The sequence below is a fragment of the Anoplophora glabripennis genome, unplaced genomic scaffold (genome assembly GCF_000390285.2).
Source record: "Anoplophora glabripennis isolate ALB-LARVAE unplaced genomic scaffold, Agla_2.0 scaffold434, whole genome shotgun sequence".
Lineage (NCBI taxonomy): Eukaryota > Metazoa > Arthropoda > Insecta > Coleoptera > Cerambycidae > Anoplophora > Anoplophora glabripennis.
In genome coordinates, this window is record NW_019416535.1 from 65,829 (window position 1) to 80,275 (window position 14,447).

Consider the following 14,447-nt stretch of genomic DNA (forward strand, 5'->3'; position numbering starts at 1 on the left):
TCCTCCACCCCTTTAGACGCTTTAAGGAGCTTGGAAGTGGCAAAAGCCTGCTAAAACAATAGGATGTTTCTGAACACCCACTGGCATCAGGGTATTATCAGTAGACCATAGTGCCCAGGTTCTTATAAGCATATTTTTAAATGTACTTAAGCAAAAATTAAATTTGCAGCCAATTTTAAATAAAGTTGAAATGTATCACCATTGGACGTGTTAAACTCTAAATACAGTTCAACGAATTTCATTTGGCTGATGAGATTTGCAAATGTGAACAAGCACACGCTACATATAAAAAGTTAGAGGATCGAGTGGTGCAAATTAAATGTAAAATCAGGAGAGAAAGCTAAAATGGGTAAATGATAAATTTCCAGCTACAACTACAATTATTACATAACATGTATTTCTTTATTTAGGTATTATTTCTGCTTTGCAAATTTAAAATTTTGTTTGGAATTTTTATATGGGCTCCTTTAATTGTCGCATAAATATATGAGTTACGCAAATGAAATATGACCATTCCGATACTTTTCCATTTTGCAAAGTTGGAATATTTTACAAAGTCAGATAGATATTATTAATTGGCAATAATCGGATTTCTCCATTTCATAGAGCATAGTTGTGGAGTCGGCAGATGGTGATCACAGAACACACACATAAACGGATTAGTTCTAACTAAAACAAAAGAAAATCGCCTGTGTGCAATAAATCTATTCATTTTATATTTCACCGAGTCATTTTCAAAAGACTTCAGCTAGATGTGCATGGACGTTTACGGATTCGACCAATGATGATAGGCCTTATCACAAAAGTCCGCACATAGTATCGACTTATAAATCCGAGTTCAAACATAGTTTTACAAATCTATTGTTTTTGCGGTCATTCATATGCATTGCCCAATACAAAACTATAGTTTTAATTGCACCATTGATTACTCGGTCATACTTAAGGGCGCCATATTCTTGAAATAGTGTTTTCCACAAAGACAAATAATTTAAGTAATTTAATAACTGAATAATTTGAAGCTTATCAAATAACAGAAATGTTATGTCACGACATCTGTGTATTTTCAAAGACGCCGCAGTAAAACGAATAAACAGGTGCAATAAACGATCAAACCATCAAGGTTTTAGGTACTGAAATTTACGAAAATACCAACTTTTTTATATATAACTCCACATGTAAATATTCTTATAACATATACTGGCTTAGTTCTACATATAAAATTGTTTACTTTTATTTTATAAGTATGTGAAAATAATGCTTAAAATGTGGGGTTAGGATAACAGCAAACGTGTTTTACAAACGCTTTTTTTAAGTTATTTTATTTGAGTAAATTTAAATAGTAACAATGAATAAACAGAACATCAAGGATTTTATTTTTGGGCTTTCTTTTGTTCTACACGTTTTATTTTTCAAGATTTCGCCTAAAAACCTAAAAACGCCAGAAATTTGACTATTTCTCGGCCAGGGATATGGCCACCTTAACCAACTAATACATCAATCATTTAACTTATACACATGTTTTTTATGTACTTTATGTTCTTTATGTTTTAGAATACTTAAATATTTTGTTTGAATATTACATAGAACAAACTATGTATTTTAAATTTTGTTTCTCTATCTTTGAAGAACGTAATAGAAAGTATCTTAAATTAAATAAAATGCATATTATAACTAAATATTATATCATTTTGTTAACAGTGTTTTCGATAATCTGGTTTGCATTCAATCTCTCCTAGTCTGGATAATCAAGTTTGTACTGCATAAAGTTTCTTTTCATAGTAGTACTACCTATGGGTTTGAGGATTCCTAATAAGTTGAACCCTTTACTGTCCTCCATCTGTGAATATAATGAATTTAAATATATCCTTCAGTTTCCACAAACAAGGTACAACATTAGTCTGACTAGCGAAGGTTGCACAGACAATTTGAACCTTCTATAAACGTAAAAGTATTAACACAAAGACTGCAAAGGTGGCACAACAAATAATTACAACATCATGACGCACCTTTTTTCAACCTATAAGAAAATTAGAAGAAAGGATAATCCAAGAATAATCAGAGTTAATGAATATTTTAGATTAGTGACAAATGACATAAAGAAAAAATATAAAAAAGGTTGTTTTTTTATATTGATTTCAAAAATGTGTTATGAAGATAAAAACCTTGTCGTGGATTTTCCAAAGAGTGGCAATATTTTTCCAAAATTCTTCACATCGTCTTATGTGTGTATAATATCCATTTTTATCTTTTAATTGTAGGGACATGCATGTTTACGTTTGTTAAACACACTCAACAACACATACTAATGAATTAAAAAATGGAACTAATTACATACGTAAATTAAAAAAAAGGATTGTGCTAATTTCTTGTAAGTTTTAACACAAATATTTACGAAGCTGGAACCCTGTAATCTGAAGTAAACTTTAATTCGCACATTTTAAAATGCTCCATTTAATATAATGTAGTCCTAAATATTGGACTTCATCCCAGATTACTTTCCAGATTTCCGAATTAGCTGGTGTCCAAATAATCAAAGTTCTACTATACAGGGCGTTTCAGAAAAACCTCCCGTAAATACAGGGGGATAGTACGACAAAAAATAATCATTTTTTGTCTCGTGAATTATAATGTCTATCTCCTCTTGTTTTCGAGATTCAGAGCGACAAAATAAAATTTTTAAAATTGAGTTTTTACGAAAATTTCCAAACGGTGTTAAATATTTCTATGAAATTTGGTACTCCGGGGTTTTTAAGGATGCCAAATACGCTGATCTAATTATTTTTTGGATATTTAATAGAGGACACTAGTTATGCTATACTTCTCTATCACATATTAAGTTCTAATTTTATTAAGGTTAGGTTTTTTACCATTCGGGCTCCAATTTCTAATGTATAATTTTATTTTCTAAAAATAAAGTACTCTTGTTAGAACTTTTAGTGACTAATTAGCAGTAGCGGCTCGTGAAGGAGGACTCTGGGACTCTGCCCCCCCAGATATTTTCAAACTATAAACTTAAAATAATGTATTTATTTAAATCAATAAGAAATCTAATTAGCATGCAATCTATATCTATTGGATGTTAGGTTAGTTGCATAAAGTGCATGTACTCCGTGAACGTAGCTCAGATTAATGCCATCTGTCATCTATGATCGTACCAAAGACTTATGTTTAACCGCGCGCGCAATCCCCAGTCCATCGCGGACGGTGAAATCGTAGTCCACCGTGCAAGCATATTTTTACATATGATTGGACAAATTGGCACGTGGAGGGGTAGGCGACGATAGGCTCGTGCGCTTTATTTTGGGACTCAATGTGGCAGTATCCCGTATCACTGCAGTGTAGTTATACGTGTTTTGTTTTTGGTTTGGCGCTTTTTAAGACATTATATTTTATAAGTTTAAGTTTAAAATGAGGGTTCGTGAAATAAAAAAACTTGTTATTAGTAATTTAAGTTTAGAGGAAAAAGTCGAATTGAAAAATAACGGACGTCCAACGCCAGTGTTGAATTTAGTTCAGGTACAGAAAGAGTGCAAAAGTAGGCCGGCTTTTATTCGCAAATTTGATAAAAACATTTATGATAAGACCCTGTGGTTGTGTGGTTGTGACCAAACAAATAGATTTTTTTGTTTTGTATGTTTATTGTTTGGAGGAGGCGAAGAAAACTGGACGAAAACTGGAGTTTCTGACTTGAAACATTTAGAAATTAAAATTAAGAAACATGAAAATTCTCCTAAACACAAAAATAAGTTGGTGAGTTTTTTACTTTTAGGAAGAGTAAATATTGCTTCTTGTTTAAATAGTGCTTATGCAGAACAAATAAATAGTAAATAGTCATAACGAAACAGTTAAGAAAAATCGATTGCTTCTTTCAAAAATTTTAAATATCTTAAAACTATGTGGTACATGTAACCTTTCTCTTCGTGGACATAATAAAAAAAGTGACTCGGTAAACAAAGGGGTATTTTTAGAACTGATAGACTATAGTGCAAAAATTGATCCCGTTTTAGATAAACATCTTAGTGATGCCCATGTTTTTAAAGGAACTTCAAAAACTATACAGAATGAACTATTACAGTAATCTACATAATTATATCCTAACTGGGTTGGTTGATCGATTATCCACTTCAGCCCCCACACGTTGGAATTTTATTTCTCGCATTGTATCTAAGTAGCTACTTTACACACTGACAGTATTCATTTTGGGGTACTTGCAAAACACAAAGACCTTCAAATTCCTTAAAATTTTTCGCCCGCCGCGGCACTAAGCGGGGGGCTGCCCCCCACACCCCCCGCAGCTGTTTTAATGTACGTCCTCTTTTCAGAATGCGCCCCCCCCTGTATTCAAACCCACGGGCCGCCACTGCTAATTAGGCATTACTAATTACAATCACTAAAAATCACTAATTTGATATAAAGAGAGTTTAAAAAGAATGTATGCGTTGTTTATGAGACATCCATCAATAAGTTTTGACATAATCCTACTTCGAGAAAAGTAATTTATTTTATACACCGTGACATTGTAAGAGTTCAATTAAAAGCCTTTTTTCTCGAAAATCATCCACATTAGGAAGTTCTGACAGGAGTACATTATTTTTAGAAAATAAAATTATATTATTAGAAATTGGAGCCAGAAAACCTAACCTTAAAAAAATTAGAACTTAAAATGTAATAGGAATGTAGCATAACTAACGCCCTATATGAAATATCCAAAAAATAATTAGACCAGTATATTTGGCGTCCTTAAAAACCCCGAAATACAAAATTTCATAAAAATATTTCGCACCGTTTGGAAATTTTTGTAAAAATTCTATTTGAAAAATTTTATTTTGTCGCTCCGTATCTCGAAAATAAAAGGAGATAGTTCATAAGACAAAAAATTCTAAATAAATGTTTTAAAATCAGTTTATATCAAAAAGTAAATAAAAGTCTTCCAAACAAATTTTACTGAAACTGTCTCTGTATTTAATATAAAGAATAAATCAATTTTAGGTTATACTTTTGCTACACCATTAAAGCCTGTGTTCAGTTTTTAATGAAACGTACTTTATAAATAAATTAAATGTAATAAAATCAATATAAAAAAATACAACCCAGAGCTGCATAATTTTGATATACATTATGCAGTTGGTGTAAATTTTGGCATAGTTATTGGTACAAGGGCATAGAGGTAGAGCATTTTTTGTGAATAGGTTTATTTCAGCACGAAACTACTTAGTCCATCTAATTAATACCTTATGACTCGTTCATGAATCAGATTGTGAAAAAACAATCCTGAGAATTTCAAGTAGAATATATTTTTGTTCATAATTTTCTTAAATAAAACTTGTTAATTTTCAGTATGGAAGAAATTCTGGCGGATTCAGATTCTGATGTTGATGAGATGGAAATCGATGAACCTAAAGTTAAGACAAAGAAACAAGTCAATACATGGATTGAGGAAGATTCAGAGAGCATTGTTGATTTTACAGACCCAACTGTGACTAAAAAAATTACAGGTATTTTCGAATTACATACTGTTAAAATATTATTTGCAAAGTTAACATTGATTTTTTTGTATTCCATGCATAGTGAATTAGATTTAACTCAGAAATATAAAATTTATTTTAATTTCAGCTACCAAACCAGGGCAGCCTCCTCAACTCTCGGGAGAGGCGAAGAAGAAAGAAAAAGACAGAGGTTTTAAAACTGCTTCTGATGGAAGACTCATCATTAAAGATGATGATGAATCTACTGACAGCGACTCTGGCAAGAAGAATAAATTAAATTTCAATTCAGACGATTCAGATTCTGAAAATGACAATCACAGTACAGCCGAAACATTACTGTTGACCGATCGTAAAAGAAAAAGGAATGCTTCTAGTGTTAAGAGTGGTTTCAGTTCTGCAAGTCAACCTCCAATGAAATATAAAACTGGCGGAATTGGTATTCACAGGTATTTTAATTTTTAATTAATCAGAAATGATAATGCAATAGTGCTTGAAAAGTAAAACTGCAATCCCCAAAACTTGAAATTTATCTTTTATGCTCCTCTGTGTGTGTTTAATAATTGTTCCCAAACAATGTGGAGCATGGAATTTGTGAAGTTTGTTGAATAAAAAAAAATAAATGAAAACATCAGATATTTTACAAAATTGGTACGTTTTTGGAAAAATTACAATAATGATGAAAAAAAAACAGAAATAACACATTTGATAAGTTTTGGCTAAAGGCCGTAAAACTACCTTTTATAAATACTTAAGAATTCCAAATAACGCAAAATACGAGGCATATCCACAAAGTAAGAGTATTTTTATGAAAAATTTACGTATTCAAAAAGATACATCAAACATTTTTTTGACGTAGTTGCCTTCAATCTCAATGCATTTTGTGAGCCGAGAGATGAGCTTTTTGATACCTGTCAGAAAAATCTTTCACCCCCGCCAAATTCAATTGACAATCGCCACAAAGCATTTCTTCGATCTTATTCACCATCTCATAAGTCATGATTGAGGGACGTCTACTTCTTTGTTATTATGAACATTCATTCTACCAGCTTTATACTTGCGACACCACTTGTACACATTAGTACGATTCATCACACCATCCCACAGTGGTCGGAAATCCGAAAAAAAGCTGGACAAAAGTCCAAAAATGCGTGCATCATCACCAAAAGTGGGGATTTTATGTTTTTCAGGTCGCTAAAACCGAATTTGCTGTCAAAAATTTCAAATTCAAGATGGCTGATACAAAACGGCCGATATATCATGTTAATTTATTGAATCTAATTGAAATTTCGAGTGTCTCTGGTATTGAGGTCGCGTAAAACGTATATAAGATTTTTGAGATAATTAATTATTATTAATAAAGTACGAAAGGTAAATATCTGCGATATAAGGCATGTATTTGGAATTAATTCCTCATTTCGAACAAAACAATTTCTAAATACTATTGAAGTTTATTCTTGTTATAAAGCTTATTCTAATTATTTAGCTAATTCTAATTCATCACATCGTCATCTGTTACATAACTGTCAGATCATGAAAACATTATCACCATTTTTCTTATTTTCATCTATCTTGCACCTTTTTAAAAAATGTTGATCTAAAATGATGATTTGCGTTTCTAAATTCTCTTGGAATTTACTTTTCAAAAATCGAAAATTTTATTTATCGTGTACGTAATTTTACTGGTGCCTGATCCTGTCGAAAATGATAAATTATGAATTGAAAGATCATAGATAATAAGTTCATCTAAAATTTTTTTTTAAAAAGCAAGCTTTTAGTGACTTCATTTTATTTTCATATTCTTCGCAGCAAACCCTTTCATTTGATACCCATATCATGGGGGTGCATAAAAAATAACTGGTCCGCCATCTTTGGGAGTCCGCCATATTGAATTTAGAATGACGTCACTTAGCTAACCATGCATTGTCGTCCAAACTAAACGTGTATGTAAAATTTCAGCTCAATTGGTTGGGGGGAAACTGTTTTAAAATTCAGTTGCAAGACTTGACCCATACTAACAAGGCAAGTTAAATAAAAGCTTGTAAAAATATGATAAATGGCAAATGAAAAAGGTGCTTGTTTATAAAAAAAAAACAATTTGAATTAAAAACGCTCGTTTGGAACGCAAAGAGACACTAAAACGCTAGCTATTGTATAACTAAGGCCTCTTGCAATCTAAAACCGGCCTTACACGGAGACACAAAAAATGACTCAGAACCTGAATCTGGAAAAATCCGGTGGTTTTCTCTTTTGATATATGAAATTGACACTCCTGTCTGTATTTTCCAACTTTTAATAGTGCAAGATCTCTTGGGATCACAACTATTTCGATAATTTACGATTAATGTGATTTGAAATCGATGGAAATTGCAAGACGTTTTTGTTAAAACAATAAAAACGTGCAAATGTGTTCTAACTTACCTCCAGGAACACCCTCTCTATTGCACACAATGATTCGTACTCTAGTAAAAATTTGCATGTATTTTCAATTCACCGCTTTTCGAGGGGTTAGTGGCAAGTGAAATATGCTAGTGTGTCGCAGCATACTTCCGATAGTTGCTGTGGTCTATACACATGGGCCAGCTCTCTGTCACTTTAAAGAACTACGTAGTGACTCCTCTATAATATTCTGAAGTATTAACGCAAACCAACGACTTTGAAATTTCAACTTGTCCAGCTTTTTCGGAATTCCGACCACTGGGCATCCCCATAAACAGTGTTTGATTTCGTTAAAAATTTTGAATCGCCATTCCTTTAGCAAGAAGAAACTGGATTATGCTTCTCCCCTCGCAGCTGGTGGGATTCGGAATAGCGGTATTAATTTTTTCAATACGCCACTACAACAACAGTTCTCAACTGACTGAGACAAATGAGTGCTTGTTCTGCTCCCAACACCTTGTCCTTCAATGCAGTGTTGCCAACTTTTTCGAAAACAAAAACCACAGCTTAAGAGTCCCAGTACTCTTACTTTGTGGATATGCTTTGTATGAGTTGTTGGTAAAAATTAAAATTTTCATGAAGTGTGATTTCTATGCCTACACAGACCACTTTCATGACGAAATTTGCGAAATAAAAAAATTTAAACAGGATGGACAAACCACAAAGAGCTCCTTTATCTGTGGGTTCTAGATCAAGTGGATAGTTCTCACAAAAATTAACACAGTACATCAAGCTTAATTTATTAAATAAAATATTCCCAACGCGAAATCTGGTCACTTAAATTCTCGAATTTCCCTTTGGATCGAAGACAATTTCTAATGTCTCGTGTTTTTCATTTTGTTGTGTTAATCGTACCTTTTGATGAGCTAATGGTGCAGCTTTCTCTAAGGTTTATACTGGAGTTATTTTTGGGCATTGAAAATCTATTGAGGCTCAACAAATAGCAACTGTTACACTCGCTTCAATTGTTTTCATACACACTGTTCATTTGACCACCTTCATGCATCTTAACACTTTTCGGCTTGCCGTCTCACATCTTACTCCTTCTCTTCACCCAGCGGCTTGTCCTCTATATCTGCGTGCCCTTGGGAGTGCTGTATTACTATTTCACTATAATCATCCTACTCACTCTGCTGCAAATTCTTATGAGTAAAAAGGAAAACAGTGAATATAGTGAGTCTTCAGATTTGATCCGGAATACCCCTCTCAAATTTTAACGAATTTGATTATTTGTTTTATATACAGGGCGTACAGAAGCAAGTGTCATAGTAATGTTACTACTATGCAGCCTGCTAGGATTTTTTTAAGGGATGATTTTTTTTGAGTTCATATTAGGGATTTTTTAATGAAAAATTATAAACTTAATTCAGGATCAGCACATAAAATTTTGTGAAATATCACTCAACCAGAAAAAATCACCGGCACTTGGTTGAAAGATGTGTTGAGTCGCCCTGCATATGTAACAAAAAATAAGTCTGTTATAAACATCTTCAAATGAATCGTCACAGTTTTTGTCAGTACGAAATTGTTTTTGTTTTCCACCTCAGTCAGGAGGGTTGTTTTACCACTAGATGAAATTATGCCAAAGCTAATTCTGGTCATATGAGGTGCAAGGCAACACTTTCGTTGTCAAAAGTTTACTATCTCCTCCCTTAGGCATGACGGCATGTAACCAGGAGCTTGATTCTTGACGGTGAGAGAATAGAATGCTCCCTGGGGAACGTTCCCTCATTTCGCTATACTACTGTTCTATCGGAAAATTCATACTGTATTCTCAACACAAAGGGATCGAGCCATGAAAGTGAAGAACGAGGAACAATGTTGTCCGACCAATCAGAAAGTAGTAAATAGGCAGTAGAATGAAAACTAGTGATGAGCTAGTCATGAAATAAGTACTAGTTTATTTAGAGTTATGTCTGTCAGTGTCAGGTGCAATATAAAAAGGAAAGAAAATGGAAATTAATAAAAAACCGAAGCTAAATCCAGTAAGTTCTACACAAAAAGAACTTTTAATAGAATATATTGAGGGTAAAATAACAAATGTATACGAAAGTTAACACTCAGCTACACTAGAGAAAAAATGAGGGCTAACTGAGAAGAACTTACAAATATTTTAATACTATATTAGGCAGATACATTTTATTCTATTATTATTTTATTCGTGTATTGTACAATCCTTCAAGTAAACACAAATCACATGAACGTTTCCTCAAATTTCTCGAAGGATATCACCACAAAACAGTAACTAGAGAATCTAGAGATATTACAGACAGATTGCAGAATTCGTAATTTGTGAAACATGTCAAAAAATATAGGGTTAGGTTTAATGATCCCTGCCTTCCCCGAAAATATTAGTAGAAGAAATAGGGAACAATTCTTCTATCATTATTCAATCGAACACCATTCAAGAATACCGATTAATGAGTTTTAGTAGAGACACGCCCCCTTCCTCTCGTTCCTTCTACTCCCTATAATTCAAGAATAAAGTCCCAGATTAGTCATTCTATTATATTATTCATTCTATTTACTTGTATACTGTTCTAGAGTTACTTGGTCGTTTATAGGGTTTCTTATTGACTTGCATCTTAACGAAATTTGCAGTGAAAAATTATTCTTTGATTAAGTTGGCAAAATGTTATTTTTTTTAAATTTGTATCAATGTATTTTTTTTGCTATTTTTTCTTATAAATCATTTTTGCCAAAAAATTATGGTGTAAAATATTTTATAGCCAAAAACTTCAATTTGTAAATTTTAGTACCATTACCAAAATAAAAACTTGTTATACCCTGTATATATTTTGATTTTAGGCAAATTGGTGCATCTACATCTTCAGTACGAAGTGGTTACAGTGGTGCAGGATTTGAGTATAAATCTAAGAAAGCTAAAGGTGATATTAAGAAAAAAGGTAAATTTGACCCATATGCTTATTTACCTTTACAAAGGACTGCACTTAATAAAAGGTTAGTATTTGAGTATCCTTTAATTATAAATGGCAGGTCCGTTAAATTTGTCCCCCAAATTAACAAATCTAGTCTACTAAATGTACCATTTTTTTTTACACAGTTTGCATACTTAATTTTTAAGTCCTCATACAAATTTAGACACTGCATCTTTTTATATGGAGAATTAACGTGACGGTTCCCACTCTAATTCAAACAAGAAACATTCGAATACTCTTCTGCTATTATTTCCTAGTAATTTTGCACTACTGTTTTCAAATTTTGCACAAATTTGGAAGTAACAGCTTTAAATAGTGAAACCTCTTAAAGTATAAGTTCGAGTCTGATTTGGTGGGTGTAATGTCAAAATTACGTGCTATTAATTTTGCACACTTTTGCATAACTATTTTCAAGTTTTGCACAAATTTGGGAATTAACAGCTTTAAATAAAGTGATGCCTATTAATTTAACCTCTTAAAGTATAAGCTCGAGTCTGACTTGGCGGACATAATGAGTCAAAATGATGTGCTATTAATTTTGCACACTTGCACAACTATTCTCAAGTTTTGCACAAATTTGGGAATTAACAGCTTTAAATAAAGTGATGCCTATTAATTTAACCTCTTAAAGTATAAGCTCGAGTCTGACTTGGCGGGCATAATAGTCAAATGCGCTTGAGTTTTGAACACTTTTGCACTCCTATTTTCAAATTTTGCACAAATTTGAGGATTAACAGCTTTAAATAAAGTGATGCTTATTAATTATAAGTTAGTGTAAACTCGAGTCTGACTTGGCGGGCGTAATGGGTCAAAATGATGTGCTATTAATTTTGCACAATTTTGTACACCTATTTCAAATTTTGCACAAATTTAGGGATTGACAGCTTTAAATGAAGTGATGTCTATTAATTTAACTTCTTAAAGTATAAGCTCGAGTCTGACTTGGTGGGCGTAGAGTCAAAATGATGTGCTATCAGTTTTGAACACTTTTGCACTCCTATTCTCAAATTTTGAACAAATTTGAGGATTAACAGCTTTAAATACATAAAGTAATGCCTACTATTTTATCCTCTTAAACTCGAGTCTGACTTGGCAGGCGTAATGAGTCAAAATGATGTGCTATTACTTTTGCATAAATTTGGGAATTAACAGCCGTAAATAAAGTGGTGCCTATTAATTTGACCTCTTAAAGTATAAGCTCGAGTCTGACTTGGCGGGCGTAATGAGTTAAAATGATGTGCTATTAATTTTGCACAATTTTGTATACCTATTTCAAATTTTGCATAAATTTAGGGATTAACAGCTTTAAATAAAGTGATGCCTATTAATTTAACCTCTTAAAGTATAAGCCCGAGTCTGACTTGCCGGCGTAATGAGTCAAAATGATGTGCTATTAGTTTTGAATACCTTTGCACTCCTATTCTCAAATTTTGCACAAATTTGAGGATTTGAAATGAATATTGCTTTGCAGTCTAGATAAAATGTATAAAATATGCAATAGTAATTCCCGATTATAAAAATATATCTGCGAGTGGTAATGAAACTGATGAAATATTTAGCAATACTTCAGAAAGCAATGAGTACGGTACAGCACTTTAGTTAGTAAGGTAGTGGTATGAAATAAAACAAAAAATGATGCAATATGTGTTAAATATTTTAAGCAAATTTTCTGAAAGTATTTAAAAATAAAGTCCTTGAAAATTTTGACATTGGAAATCTGTTTTAAAAAATGTGAACATTTGTGCAAGTTTCTTTGAATAGTCTTCGTGTCATGATTACTTTTTTTTTGTTATAGGAAGAAGAGTAAAGCAGCCGGACAATTTAAAAACATTATTAGAGCTGCCAAGTCAGGGGCGTTAAAAGGCGCTAAAGCGAAAAAGAATAAATTGAAATAAACACTTTTTTAATGTTTTATTTATTATGATTAAAATAATATATTACCAAAAAAATATGTTTTTAATTGATAATCAATATAAAGTCTATATAAATAATTACTGTTTGTATTTTTTAAAGAACTTTCACATCTAAAGCTCTATAACAAATACAAAAAATAAAAAAAAATACAAATTCAAAATAGCTACAATTCAGACACAAAACATAAAGAATAAAATTTGTATACATATAAAAAAATCTGACTTATAAATTAATAACAAATTACAATATAAAATTATATAAATTTTGTAACATATCCGGAAGCTATTTAAAAAAAAATTATTACTATTTACTATAATCTAAATCCATTAATTTTTTGAACTACAAGCAACAGATTTTTACAGGTTTAATTTTGTCATCATTCAACAAATTATATAAAACAGCACATCGTGTAAATAACTGTATATGTAAATGTACGGTAACTTACATCTACGTTTTATCAGCAAGTGAAAACTAAAAATAAGGATTTCTATTTTCAGTTTCAATTTTTTTTTAAGTCTCATATAGGTTTATTTTTGGTGGGAAATACCGTTTCAAGGAATCTGGTGGGTTTTCTCTGAAACGGAAAACAGAAATTGCTTCAAAGTAAACAAATTTTATGTTTTTCCTTTTAGCCTTGAAGAAACAGGAAATGACACAGCCATGTCCAATACTATTGACTTTAACAGCTGCTAATGTATTTCAGACATCTTTGTGGGCTTTTACAGAAAATCTTTTTCTCATGTTGCTTAAATAACATTTTCAAATATTGTGTCGTTTTTAGTTACTTGTGATTGAAATAAGTCTTGTAAGAATGCCTATTCTTTATAATTGGTTATTTTGATTTTGATAAGAATTTTAGACGTTTCAATACAGTGTGATATTTTTACCACTTCATATCCTTGATTATTATTTAAGGGGGAAAGCTACTCCAGAATTTTGAAAAAAAATCGATTTTTGGTTTAAACAATGCTTTATTACATGAAGAATACAGGAGTTTTCTTGAGGTGGAGCACAACCACTCGCAGCACGCTATAGAAGTGCTTATTGTAACTCATCAAAATGCGTGAGACAGCTATTATAGAGGCCAGATTGAGTTTCAGATTAAGCCGAAAAGAAGAGGACGAAGGAAATCTATAGAAGGCCAATTATATGGTACCGGCATCACTGATTGAAGGTATATAACGAATTTCTTATGCTGAATGGCAACAGAAACTTTAAAAGCGTTTTTCGAGAAACCATTTTTTTTAATTGATCGGAAACAACTCAAAAAGTTTTCAATAAATCAACTTGGAATTTTGTACAGTACAATTTTTATCGTTATTAACAATTTAAGCAAAACTTTTCGTCTTTTCGATACTTTTTTTAATGTTCATTAAATCAACAATTATTATTTTTTAATTTCCCTACAAATATGTTTTGTTAATTACAAATTTTGCTTTACAGAAAACCTAAAAATAAGTCGCTCAGTTCTTCATATGCTTTTCAAAGTATAAGAATATGTAAATATTAATGCAGAATTAAACTACAGTCAAAGCCGCTTATTGCGGACGCCGGTTTATGTGGACAGCCGCCTTATACGGACAAATTGGCTTGGTCCGGAATCAAACGAGGCTTTTGTGTACTAAAATACTCCGCTTAATGCGGACAAAAAGTTGGTTAATACAGCACGGGC

The 14,447-nt window shown here is 32.0% G+C and overlaps 1 protein-coding gene across 1 annotated transcript in view; it reads left to right on the forward strand.

The window, feature by feature from the left end:
• LOC108910474 (RRP12-like protein) overlaps positions 1 to 12,804 on the forward strand; it is a 35,243-nt gene extending 22,439 nt beyond the window's left edge. Inside the window, exons 13-16 of the mRNA XM_018715074.1 lie at positions 5,338 to 5,495; positions 5,614 to 5,932; positions 10,731 to 10,883; positions 12,657 to 12,804. Coding sequence (XP_018570590.1) covers positions 5,338 to 5,495; positions 5,614 to 5,932; positions 10,731 to 10,883; positions 12,657 to 12,756 — 730 coding nt within the window. The 3' untranslated portion in view covers positions 12,757 to 12,804. The remainder of the gene's footprint in view (positions 1 to 5,337; positions 5,496 to 5,613; positions 5,933 to 10,730; positions 10,884 to 12,656) is intronic.
• Positions 12,805 to 14,447: the final 1,643 nt, after the last annotated feature.